The 13,814-nt window shown below is 42.8% G+C and overlaps 1 protein-coding gene across 2 annotated transcripts in view; it reads right to left on the reverse strand.

Moving 5' to 3' along the window:
* Positions 1-415: 415 nt before the first annotated feature.
* Positions 416-13,814, reverse strand: part of PROSER2 (proline and serine rich 2) — a 41,924-nt gene continuing 28,525 nt past the window's right edge. For both annotated transcript variants that reach the window (XM_024734176.1, XM_024734178.1), the window contains 2 exons: positions 6,196-6,448; positions 416-4,486 (listed from right to left, as the gene is read on the reverse strand). In XM_024734176.1, coding sequence (XP_024589944.1) covers positions 3,513-4,486; positions 6,196-6,448 — 1,227 coding nt within the window. In that variant the 3' untranslated portion in view covers positions 416-3,512. The remainder of the gene's footprint in view (positions 4,487-6,195; positions 6,449-13,814) is intronic.

Genomic DNA, 13,814 nt, shown 5'->3' on the forward strand with positions numbered 1-13,814 from the left:
TCCTTCAGAGGACGTGTTGACTTGGTGACAAACGTTTCAGAAAAAGTTTCTTGATAAGAGTAAATTGTTTTCATATTTATCTTGTTTTTCTCTCTTCATTCCTCTTGAATAAACAGAAAGAACTGATTTCTTAGATCATCTGCATAAAAAACATAACCATCAAATCCCCTGAAAGGTCAAATTCCTCACAGCCAGAGCTGTGGGAATTCAGTAAAAAAAAGAATACCATTCTTTGTATTTTTCTTTTCCATTATGGTTTATTACAGGATATTGAATATAGTTGCGTGTGCTGTACAGTAGGATCTTGGTGTTTATCCATTCCGTATATACTAGTTTGCATCTGCTAATTGCAAACTCCCAATCCATCCCTCCCCTACCCCGCCTCCCCCTGGGCAACCACAAATCTGTTCTCTGTGAGTCTGTTTCTATTTCATAGATGAATTCATTTGTTTCAGATTCCACATATAAGTGATATCATGTGGTATATGTCTCTGTCTGACTCGCTTCACTTAGTATCATAATCTCTAAGTCCATCCATGTTGCTGCAAATGGCATCATTTCAGAGAATACAGTTCTGATTTTTTTTTTTTTTTTTTTACAAATAAAAAGGTCAGTCAATCCTCAGGGTTCCATAAGGCCTGACTTATCAACTCCATGAAGCTCTTCGCAAAAACTTGTTTCAGATGGGGAGCCCACCCTGGGAGCTACCCATCAGGAACTTTGAGTAAAGAATCCTGTATTGTTGAAGTCGGGGGTGGGGGGAAGAGAGCAAGAACGCAGCTCTGGGGGAGCCCTCTGCGTCTTGAGAGACTCTTGAGAGACTCAGAGACGCTGGAGGGACACCTGCACCTCTGCCTTTTCTCCCCCACAAGCCTTATAAGAGGAGAATGACCCTGGGGAGAGAAAAGCAAAGATCAACATTTCTACCAATTTTGTGAAGATAAGCACGCACGCTAGCCAAATAGAGTAGGAGGAGGGCACTGGACCAGACTCTGTTACCCTGGCAACTGCAGGGCATTACCCTTTGCAGATGAGACTGTGGTTTGGCCATTTGAACATACCTGCCTAAAAGCAGAGGAGAATTTTTTTTCCTGATTTTAAGTATTAAGGTAAAGAGTTTCATCTTTATCTTAATGGAGACTAAAATGGACTGATTTACAAGCATCACTTGAAAAAAAAAACAAACTGAGCACTTAAGATTCATCTTTCCTTTTCGTTACAAGTTTGCTTTGAAATATGGTCCTTAAGATTCCCTTGAAGATGACCCTTTAAGAACGTCCTATCACAGAGTTATTGCAAGGAAACAAATGCCCCTCAGAAGATGAATTTTTTTTGTTAAGGTGATACATACAAAAATAGGTTAGTTCATTAGCAGCTATAATTTGAACCTTGTACAAAATATATGGCTTTAATTACTAGGGTTTTGGGCACAAGAAATGGCCAGAGTAACAGTCAGTATAATTATGAATAAGTAGGTAGAAAAGATTATGAATAAACAGAAGGAAAGGATATAACCATTTAAAAGAAAATACCTGAGAATAAGTATAAAATGCAAAAACAAAGTTGCTTATACTTAAGATAGATCTCTAAATTTATTTTTCAAAAATGCCATTATGAGAACAAATATACTAACATATAGTCAAGTTCACCTTAATCACAATGAAGTCATAGGATAAGAAGAAAAGAAAGAATCCTCAAATACAAGGGATATTTAAAATGTTAGCCATATCAAGATCCTCTATTTTTAAACACTGTAACATGGCATCTCGCTATATAAAAAGGAGATAACAGGGCTCAAGAATCCTTTAAACAAATCCAACATAAACAGGAGTAAAGTAAAGACTATTTTTAAGAACCTGTAAAATCAAAGCACCCATTTAAATGAAGACCATCAAGAAGCTATGAGATTATTTCAGGAGGACAAGGCCTCGGCGAGACACTAAATACTGTCGTTCTAAGGAAAACATTACAATCATTTTATGTAACTTACAAGGCAAATTAATACTATGAAAAACGTCCTTCACAGCACATTTAGAAGTTTGAGTTTAAATAATACTCAACAGAAAAGAAACAGATTCTGTGACAGTGGCTGAGACATACAACAAAAGGGTGTGACTTTCAAGTGTGGTCCTTCCGGGTCTATTTTAAGAGGTTTTAGACTCCAGCCTGAAATAGTTTTGATAATAATGCTTGTGGCTACAACTCAGCATGTAAGACATTGTCTGGGACAAAACCAGTTCTTTTCATGCTGTGTAACTTAGTTCGCTGTTTTTTCCCTTTTAAATTAATCCTGAGATCTTGCTCACAGAACATGAGGGGTGTTAAGAATCTTTTGTTTCCTTCTGTTTACCAGCCGCCTTGGAACATGCAAAACTAAAATTAGGTGATAAATTAAAATTAGGTGATAAACGACATCTTTAAAAGCATACTTCACTAACAAAGGAACTCTCTTGCTTAGTTGGAAGCTTATTCGGACTATTTAATTGGGAACAGAACACGTTGAGGAAAAAGCACTTTGGTTTAACGAAAAGTTATGGAGATGTGTCCTTAAAAGACTTCCTTATTGGGAAGTAACAATTTCTATGTCATTATCTCAATACTGAGATGGCTTGTGTATCAAAAGAATAGGAAGTGCTTGCATCCTGTAGTTATGTAATAGGGTTTTAAGAAGTTTATATATATATGTAATAGTGAATGTGTGTGCACATCATCTATATCTGTATATAACATCTGTGTACCTATAAACACATATTATGTACACGTATATACACAGTACACACTCATGTATATATCTCCCAGTAACACAGACTCTGTAGTCTGATGAGACTTACTTTCTTAAAACTACCACCTTTTCCAAACTCAACCTTTCCATTCCACTCCCATAACTCAACGTTACAGTAAATCATACTCTAAAGGCTTCAATTTTCAATTAAAAAAAATCTGGGCAAACCAAATTAGACCAAGAAACAAAGGCATATTTAGGCTAACATACTGTCTTTCACCTTTCAAAAACAAACAAAAAACCAAAACAGTATTTTAAGACACTATGAAAATTGAACAAGCACTTCTTTATTTTCTTGGAAAGGAGGGGACGGTCCCTTTCTTAGAGAAACGAGTATGAGAGATCTAAACTGGCTTTCGTGTCATGCACTTCGGATAAAAGGTTAGATTAGAGACTCAATAACAGAAAATTCAGACCCAATCCCCCTCCTCCTAGATCCAAAAAACATATGGCATTTACAAATCATTGAAACCTGTAGGTGTTCAAGGTTATTCTCCGAGCTCTTGGAAACGGGAAGATGTGGTGCGGGATGCTCTCGTTCGGAAGGATGTCCCAGCTCGGATGCGGGCCAGAGCGGGACAGACAGTCGGCTGACTCCCGGGCCCCCATCGCTGGTCCTCCACGGGGTTCCGCAGTCCGGGCTTTGCTACTGTGCTGTACGCATGCACACATCCATGTTCGGCCACACGTACCTGGTCACCCTAACTCCCCCAGCGCCGCCCACTCTCCGTCACAAGTTCTCCTTCAGGAGGCCGAGCTTCCGCAGGGCCTCCCGACGGGCCTCCTCCGTGGAGCCCCGGCCCGAGAACTGGACAGTGATGCCCTGGGGTCTGAACCCCACAGCCCGGGGGAGCGAGCCCGACCGCTTCCTGGCGTCCTGGCCGCAGTCCGGCTGCCGGGGTGCAAGTTTGCTGGGGAGGGCCGGGTCCGGACGGAAGGTGACCGTCTTCCCTGTAGAGACAAAGGGCCCGGGATGGCTCTTGAGGATGTCGTGGAGGCTCTGGAAGCCGTTGGCCATCGGCAGGGGCTGTTCCGTCTGCACGCCTCTGGACTGCTGGCCGCCGTGCGCCCCTGCCCGCGCGGGAGCAGCCTCCCGGGCCGGGCCCGGCTGGCTCTGCTCGGGGGAGATGCTTCTCCTCTGCTCGGTGGGCTCGCTCCTCTGGGCCCGGTCCTCCGTCTCCCCCACGGAGAGGAAGGAGACCCCATTGATGTTGGCCAGGACCTGGGCTTTGCGCTCCTGCACGTTGACCGCGGCCTTGGAGATTGTCTTATTGAAGTCCTTCCCCGCGCTGTTGGTCACGCTGATGTTGCTCGGGAAGCGGTGGATCTTGGGCGCCGGCTGTGTGGCGTGCCTGTGCCACAGCGAGTGGTCTCCGTGTCGAGGGGCCACGGAAGTAAGCGTCCTCCATCCTGCAGGCCTGCCCTCTTTGGACGGGGATGTGGGCGAGAGCCCTTCGTTCCCTGCCAGCTTCTCAGACATCTTCTGGGCGATGACGAGCGGAGTGGGGACCGAACGGGCCAGTTTGGGGTGCTCTGCTGGAGTAGGAGGGGGCTCTCTCCCGGGGTGTGCCGGGGCTGCTGCGGGGACAGGGCTGGGAGGCGGCAGGGGCAGGACCTCGGGACCTGGGGGGTCTGGAGGGGGAGACTTCTCAGCATCCTCTTTCCTGAGGACAGGAGTGTCTTCCTTTCCAACAGCACCAGCCCCTGAAAAGTAGCAAGGATCCTCATAAGCTACCACCATATGCAGAAATAAATGCATCACGTTTCCTTTTCACTGAATTTACAAAGGTCTCAAAGGGATTCAATACCAATTTCAACAGTACCTCTTGTAAGCTAAACTCCCTCTACCCTATTCCCTGGACTAGCGAAAGGGAACATAGTATATGATTCTCATAATCACCTGACGAGAAAGAATGAATTAGCAGTGGTGAAAGATGTGCAAGCCAGAAACAGTCAGTACATGGGAAGCATGTGGTAAATGCAAGTTTCTAAGGAGCCATCATCCTGAAACATGTAACAGGAGGAAACAACAGCTTACCTTATGGGGGATTTTACAGAGGGGAAATGGAGGCTGGGAAGTTTGTGGTACCCACCAACCCCTCCCTCAGGTCTCTCTAGATGAAGGATAATTGGATGTGTCACTTTCCTCTTGAAACAGAAATGTTTCCTGACAGCCTCCAGTACAGTTTAATACACCAGCCTATGATTCTTTACTATATCCTAACATACGTGATCACAGATCACCTAACACTTTTCTGCACTAGTATTTATACACCCGTGTCTGCTGCAAAATTGGGAGCTATGTATTATATTTATCTTTGTATCCTCAGAATCTCACACAATGCCTGCCACAGAGTGGGCACTTAAAGTTGTTATGAAAACATCATGTTAGAGAACTGATGGGCAAGTGGCTTACTTTCAAAGAAATGTTTTCCTTGGCACAATTATATGATCTGACATTTTTAAGGGATCGGTGGTTCAAATTAATTTTAGGAACTAAACTTCAAAGAAGAAGTGATAAAAAGGGGAAGTTCATATTAAGTCTCTTCTTTGAAGAGATGGCTGCAAACTCAGCCCCGTATTTGGAACATATAACCAATAGTACATGAAATTCTGTGTAATACACAGCCTTGCTTACAAAAAATAAAGGGGTGGGGATATATTTCTACAGGCTTGTGACAAATGGAAGTATTTTGTAGTCAACAGAGCAAAGATATTTTCCATCCTATTTTTCCCTCATCTTTTCCAATCCTTATCCCCTTGTCCACATTTCCAGTATCTTTTCCAACCAGGAAAAAAAAAAAATTGGAAGAACGTTTTCTCCTTGTCCATGTCCCTCTGGTTCTATCACAGAACTCAAGGGGCAAAAAGCATACCTCTCCTCTGATGCCACCCTGAATCAAGCAAACTTTACAAAGCAGATGCTGAGCTGAATTTTTGTTCTGATCATTTTTGTTTTCCTGAACCAGCTGACTTTTCAGTTCAAACACTCCCACCTTGGAACAGGGGTATAACCTTGCACAAGAATTGAGATTGAACCTCAAAGGCTAAAGTACAAGTCCTTTGTATATTTTCTTTGTAGAATGGGATTGTTTCCTGAAGCCATTTCCAGTTTTCTTTTTTCTTTTATCCATGTGTGCAATGTTTGTTTGCCCAATTAGTCTCATTCTTTATTCTCGCCCTTTTGAAATTTCCCTTCCATGTGTTTTCATCCTAATATACCATGAAAGCACCTATTTAGTTGGACAATCAGACTACCAAGAGGATGCTTCTACCCTACAAAAATCTGATCAGCCCCACGAACTACTATACTGGCTGGAGACACAGAGAACACGACAGAAAGGAGGGCCTCTGTGTCTTGTACCACACGACAAGCCACGTCAGAGGTGGGGGACCTGTCCTCTGGTCCTCACCTGCTGCCTCCGTCACATCCTGAAGGCTCTCGGGTTCCCCGGCTCCAGGGCCCAGCTGCACTAAGTCCACTACGTCCTCTGGCTCGGAGGGACCAGAAGTGCTCTCTTCCAGAGACGGCGGAGAGTGGCACTGAGCATCACCATCGCACAGCACCTGTTCCTCAAAGTCGTCTTCCAGGGAATCAATCGTCTCTTCAAAAAACAGGAGGACGTCCTTTTCCTCATGTGTGAGGTACTTCAGGCTCTCATCATCCTGTACAAAAGGTTTGGACACGAGGAATGAAAGCAACAGTGGTTTCACTGAAGGGAAAACACCCCACAACAATGTAGGGATCAATACAGAGCCTGGGGTGGAATTCATGGCATCCTCCAATTTCCCGTCTGGGGAGAGTGCACCATCCAGGCAACCCTGCTGGCACACCTCTGCCTGTGTGTCCCTCACCGTTTGACTTGCATGAGAAAGAAGTTTGTCCAAAAGGTGTAGCAGATTACGGATCTTAGACACTTTTGTTCCTCATGAGTCAATGACAAGAAAGCAATTCTTCAGTACCTCCTTGGAAGAGGTCTTTTCAACTTACTGCTAACAGATGTGCTTGGTTTCCCCGTAATAGCAATGGGGGGATCTTTAGTTAAAGACAGTGGAGTGAACTCACATATTTATCTCCTCTCCCTCCAGAAACCTCACTAAAACAAAAATGGGCTTTATCTGTTTTTAAAGATACACATCACAAAAACAAATATCATAGGAAATGAGGTGATAGCAACAACATGAGGGAAGGCAGACAGCAGAAGGACAGGTGGTGACTGACAGAGAATCCAAGAAGGGTGAATCTTAGTCAGCAGCTGGGGGTGGGGCCGGAATCAGCCTGCAGTGGCATGGAGAGCCCTCACAAGGCTCAGCACAGCGTCGGGGAGGTGCTGGGCAGTTCTGGAAGCCTGCCTAAGATGACACTGAAGAGAGCAGAACTGGACGAGAGTCTCTTTCAGAAGCAATCAGGTCACCCAGGCAGAAAACTAGATGTTTATTCTTAAAGAAGGTAAAGCCGGGGGGCATCAGGCCAAGTTCATGGTAAAGAACCGTTCTGAAAACTGGGAGTCAGGGAATCAAACTGACCCTCTGGACAGAGGATTGGAAAGGTCTTCTCCGAGGAAGTGAATGGTCCAAGAGCTAAGAGGTGGACACCTTGGGCTCCCCAGGGAAACAGCTCAGCAAGATCACTCTACCAGTGAAATCACCGTCAACAAACCCCAGCACAGAATTCTTAATCAGTTTCTTAACATTCTGCTCTTAAGCGTGTTCATACAGCTAATGGTCACCAAGCAGCTGAGAAAACCCTTTAACATGAAAGACACATCAAAACAAGATAAGAAGGAAAAAAAGGCAACTTGCAAGAAACAAACTGTGCAGAATGGTGAAAATTCCAAAAAGATGATCATGAACGTCCTCAGAGGGATCAGAGGAGAGGCTGAAACCATAAACAAGAATCTGATGCTATTTTTAAAAACTAGAAGACAGAAAAGAGCTCTTAGAAATTAGAACTGTGACAGAAAAAAAATGAAATAGAAGCCTAGAGATAAAGTAGAGAAACCGGAAAAGTACAACAAAAAGTCAAAAAAATTTTTTTAAACAGAAAACTAGAGAATACGAGTGGGAGGGCCAACATCTGAATAATGTGTTCCAGAAAGAGGAATGAGGACAAATAGAGGGGAAGAAATGATCAAAGTAAACAAGCAAAATTATTCAAGGAAATGTCCTTAAACAGAAGGATGTGAGTTTCCACATCAAAGGGTCGTGAGAATAACCTGATGAACAGGAATAAAACAGACCTATGCCAAGGCCCATCCATTGAAATTTAAGCCACGGGAGACGAGGCAAGATACTAAAAGCTTCCCAGAGTGGAAAACGGGTCACATAACAAAACATCAGGAGTCAGAACAGCAACAGACTTCTCAGCAGCAGCTTTGGAAGCCAGAAGACAATGTTGTGATTCCTTTAAAATTCCAGATGAATTCAGGACTAGAATTCGTACATAATCAAGTTAAAGTTAGAGTAGAATAATGGTGGGGTTTTTTTCAATTAATTAATTAATTTTTGTCTGCGTTGGGTCCTCGTTGCTGCTTTCTCTAGTTGTGGCGAGCGGGGCCTACTCTTCGTCGCAGTGTGCGGTCTTCTCATTATGGTGGTTTCTCTTGTTGTGGAGCACGGGCTCTAGGCGCGTGGGCTTCAGTAGTTGTGCACGGGCTCAGTTGCTCTGCGGCATTGGGATCTTCCTGGACCAGGGCTCGAACTTGTGTCCCCTGCATTATTGGCTGGTGGATTCTTAACCACTGCACCACCAGGGAAGTCCCAATAATGGTGTTTTTAAGACACACAAGGTCTAACCAGCAGATCTCCCATGCGTGCCTTTCTCAGGAAGCTACTGCAGGGGGGTGGAGGTAGGGCTGTTGCCCTAGACAAGGGAGGAGCCAAGAAGAAAAACCTGGGAGCCAGAATATAGGAGAGAATGAGAGAAAGCGGAGGGAACCCCAGGATAACAGTGCTGTCCCCAGGATGTCAGCTGTGCAGTGAACAACCAACCTACTTCAGAGCAAGCCATGGGGCCACACAGAACATGAACAAAGAAAGCAAATAAAACCAAAGCAATTATCAACCACAGGAAAAACTAAAGTTATGAGACAAAGCATGTATCTGTGAGTCAATTCCTCTATAGCAACACCTCCCCCCCCCACACCCACAGGTATACTAATTATATCAGTATTTATGGTAGCAAGAAAATGAAAAACCACCTAAAATGTCCAACAATAAAGGTATGGTTGAACAAATCAGGGCACATTCACAGATGGAATATTATACAGCCATTTTAAATGGTGTTTTCAAAAGAATATAATGTTAAGTGAAAAAAATGCAGATAAGCAAGAGTTGCCTTGATTTAAATATCAATATATGCATACTTCATATATCCACAAATACAAAAAGTACCGAAAGGATAAAATGTCAATAGTGGGGGGAAATGAAGGTAAATAACAAACAGGAACGAGTTAAAAGTCATTGCCTCCAGTGAGTCGGAAATGGGGGGAGGGGTTCAAGTAAGACTAATGCTTTTTATAAACCTTATAAAAGTATTTGAGTCTCTACGATGAAAATAAATTTCGATAAAACAACACGAAAAAATATAGTGGAAGCAAAGGTGACTATGCGTTGGTCCATGTGGTATAGAATAATGCACTTCATACCGTGATCTGAGAGGTCTTCAAATGCCCACCTATCCAGGCCCATCACAGAGCCTGCAGTGTCCAGAGGTTTAGAGACTTTTCTTTAGTTTCAGGCACAGTATATACTTGTTTGGGGGATGATTAGCACAAGAACACATGCAAATTTCTCAAACTAGCTTGGCCATGTTAGCTGAATCCTGAAGGAAGTCCACTCAGGAAAAGGGGACTGTCCATGGCATGGGTTCAGTAAATAGGAATAATTAGAATATTGCTGGGGAGAGATACCTACTGCATGGCTTAGGTAGCAGAACAGAACACTGCTGGGAAGAGAAGCAATATATACCTATATACAACTGCTGGGTCATAAGATACGTGTCTGCTTTGGTAGACATAGCCTAACAGTTCTCCCAAGCAGCTGGACCAACACACACTGGTTGGTGCATGGCCCCGCATGTGGTAGCATCTCCTTCTGATATTCAGTACATTCCCAAGAAGACAGCAGTGTTGAGATTTTTTTCCTCATAATACTTAACTGGCTGTTTGGAGATCCTCTTATGAAGTGCCTGTTCAAATCTTTTGCCTATTTTTCTATCAAGTTATCTTTAAAGAAATAATTTGTAGGAGTTCTTTTATGCATACTTGATACAAATCCTTTGTGGGTGTTTTTATTGCAAATATTTTTTCCTACCCAGTGGCTTGCTTTTTCTCTCTGTTAATGGGGGTCTTCTGGTGACTAGTCCTTAATTTTAGTGTAGTACAATGTATCAGTCTTTTCTTTAGAGCTTTTTGTGTCCTATTTAAGACACCACTACCTACTCCATGGTCATGAAGATGTTCACCTGCTTTTATTTATTCTAAAAGCATGGTTGTTTTTAAACTTCCATATTTGTGCTGCAATTCATCGGAATGAACTTTTGTGTATGGTGTGAGGTCACAATTTGCTGTTTCCTACACTGATATCCAACTGTTCCAGCAAAACTGCTTGAAAAGACTATCGTTTCGGGACTTCCCTGGTGGCACAGTGGTTAAGAATCTGCCTGTCAATGCAGGGGAGACAGGTTCGAGCCCTGGTCCAGGAAGATCCCACATGCCTCAGGGCAGCTAAGCCTGTGCGCCACAACTACTGAGCCTGCACTCTAGAGCCCACGAAGCACAACTACTGAGCCCATGTGCCACAATTACTGAAGCCCATGCGCCTAGAGCCCATGCTCCACAACAAGAGAAGCCACCGCAATGAGAAGCCCGCGCACTGCAACAAAGAGTAGCCCCTGCTCGCCGCAACTAGAGAAAAGCCCGTGCACAGCAACGAAGACCCAGTGCAGCCAAATAAAAAAAAAAGACTATCGTTTCCCCACTGCAGGTCCCCTTGGTTGTAAATCAGGTGACAGGTCATGAGTCCATCTGTTTCTAGATTCTCTTTTCTGTTCATTTGTCTACTTGTCTGTTTGTACAATGATAAAACACTGTTTTAATTATAACATTATAGTGGGTCCCGAGTTTGAAGCCCTCCTGTTTTGCTGTTCTTTAAGTCTGTGCTGGCCCTTTTTATTTCCAGTATCAGCTGGTCAGTTTCCATATACACATAAATATACACACACACCCATGCTGGGATTTTGATTGGACTTCATGGAAGTTCTTCAAATTGAGTAGAACTGATGTCTCACAATATTTTTTCTATCCGTATGGTATACTTATTTAGATTAGTGGCTCTTAAAGTGTGGTCCTTCACCCAGCAGTGGCAGCAGCACCCGCGAACTTGTTAGAAATACAAATTCTTGGGCCCCATCTCAGATCTACTGAATCAGAAACTTTAAGGGGTTGGGCCTTCAGTCTCTTTCAACAGACCCTCTGGGTAATACTGATGAACTAACGTTTGATATGCTTTGATCCAGTTCTTTATTTTCTCTCAATAATATCTTGTAATTTCCAGTGTAGAGATTTTACAGATTTTGTTATCTCTCCTCTTAGGTATTTGATGTTTTGTGATGCTATTAGAAATGGCATCGCTTTGAACATTTTCTAAATGTTTCTGGTCTATAGAAATACAAGATATAGCGACCTGGAAATAAGCAAAGTTAACAGTACTAACAGTTCATCTGCAGGTGCTTTTCAGTTTTCTACATAAACAGTGGTGTCTATAAATGAGAGGTTTTTACTTCCTCCTTTCCATTCCTCATGCCTTTCATTTTCTTCATTCTGCCTTATCGTACCACCGGGGTCCTCCAGTTAGCTGAACAGAAGTGGCATCTTCATCTTGTTCCCAATGTCGGGGAGAAAGCTTTCAATATTCCACCATTAAGTACAGTGTTTGCTGTAGGTTTTTAAAAGATGATCTTCATCAGATTAAGAAAGCTGTCTTCTATTCCTAGTTTGCTAAGTGTGTTTGTCTTTAAAATAATGAATGGGTTTTGAACTCTGTCAAAGGCTTTTTCTTCATTTATTGCAGTGGTTCTCAGCTGGGGATGATTTTACCCTCCCTGGGGCATTTGGCAATGTCTGGAGACAACTGTACTTGTCACAATTTTCTCATTTATTCTGTTAATGTACTGAAGTATGGTGATTGATTTTCAACTATTAAACCAACCTTACATTCTTGGAATAAGTCCAACTTGGTTGTGATGTTATTAGCCTTTTTATACAACACTGAATCTGATCTGCTAACATTTTGTTTAGAATTTTTGCATATATATCCACAAGACAGATTATAATTTTCCTTTCATTATAATCAGATTTTGTATGGATTTCCTTTTTTGAGTTTGAACTTAGGAAACAGTGTGCCCCTAGATTTTAGTTCATGGCATATCTTACTGTTCCACTTCTTTTGAGATTGGGTGGGGCTGGGTGGGGGGGAACAGAGTGATTTTAAGGAAAAATTGTCTCCAGTTCAAATTGTAACAGTTTTGTATTAACTAGATCTCTGTAAGTTTATCAGTTTACTTATCTAGCAGTTGTGTAGCCCTTAAGAACTTCAATTTTTCCCTCTAATAAGAGGATCCATGTGAAGGCACATTAGAAGAGTAGCAGGATACTACAGGGGAAAATGGGCACCAGGCGTTCCTTATTTAATACTTTTTATTGAGCACTGAACCAAAGAAGAGAGGAATAGGTTTTAACAAAAGAACCAGGGTTAAAATCTTATAAGTCCTTCATGTCTACAGAATATATGACTAATGGGTTTACACTTAATTCTGAGAACTCCAGGATCTGGCCCTACCTACCTTTTAAATTTATTTATTTATTTACTTACTTTTGGCTGTGTTGGGTCCTCGTTGCTGCGCACAGGCTTTCTCTAGTTGCGGCGAGCGGGGGCCACCCTACTTACCTTTTAAATGTCACTCCTACTCCTCTCCCCTTTATACTCTATAGCAGGGCTGGTAAACTTTTTCTGTAAAGGGCCAGATAGTAAATATTTGGGGCTTTGCAGTCTTAATGGTGGCAACTATTCAACTCTGTCAACGCAGTGTGAAAGTTACAGGTGATATGTAAATGAATGAGCTTATTAGCTTTGTTACAATAAAACTTTATTTACAAAAACAGGCGGGGGGGCCACATTTAGTCCACAGAGTGGGGTTTGCTAATTCTTGCCCTATAATCAAATCAAATCACTTGCTATTTCCTAGACCTGTTTCTCTGTCAGCAATGCCCATGACTGCACAGCCACATCTCACCTGTCCTTCCTGGTCCAATTTAAATGTCACCACACCTCCAGCCTACCCCCATAGCACCCATTGAATCATGCATTCAAATATTTGAGCATCTAGTAAGCGTCGGGCAATGTATACACGAGGGTGTAAATAATGTTCTTGCTGTCTGGTTTAGTTCATCTAATGAGGGCTTCAGACAAGAAAGTAGACAAAGTGGCTATGACAAGGTGACTATGGCGAGTTAGGGAAACATAGTATGGGTGTCAATTCACACTTTTGGGGCAGGGGTTCCGATATGGAAAAACTCTGGAGGTGAAATGATTGTCAATAATCTGAAAGAAGTGGGCGAGAGTTCAACAAAAAGGGACCAGGGGTAGTTAGATACGTATTTTGGAGAGATCACATTGGCAATAGTGTGGAAAATAGGAAACAGTATGGACAACTGAATACGGAAACAATTTAGACAAAAGTTAAAAGTCACCTAAAGTAGAGCCATGGTGATGGGAACAGAGAGAAGCAGATAAGTTGAGGGTTATTTAACAGGAACAATCGACTCTTCGTATAAAATTCTATTTTCTACTGTAGTTGTTCATCACCCATGCATTTCACCTTTGCTGGACTTTGTATGTAGAGGAAAGAGCCATGTCTGAGGCATCTGTGAACTCTGCACAGAGCTGAGAGTTTGTCTCGTGTCCAGGATGCAGTCACTGTAACCGCAGTGTCAGCTGCCTCCTCACCATGTAGGTCTGTCTTGGCCCTCTG

The sequence above is a fragment of the Neophocaena asiaeorientalis genome, unplaced genomic scaffold (genome assembly GCF_003031525.2).
Source record: "Neophocaena asiaeorientalis asiaeorientalis breed wild unplaced genomic scaffold, Neophocaena_asiaeorientalis_V1.1 scaffold120, whole genome shotgun sequence".
NCBI lineage: Eukaryota > Metazoa > Chordata > Mammalia > Artiodactyla > Phocoenidae > Neophocaena > Neophocaena asiaeorientalis.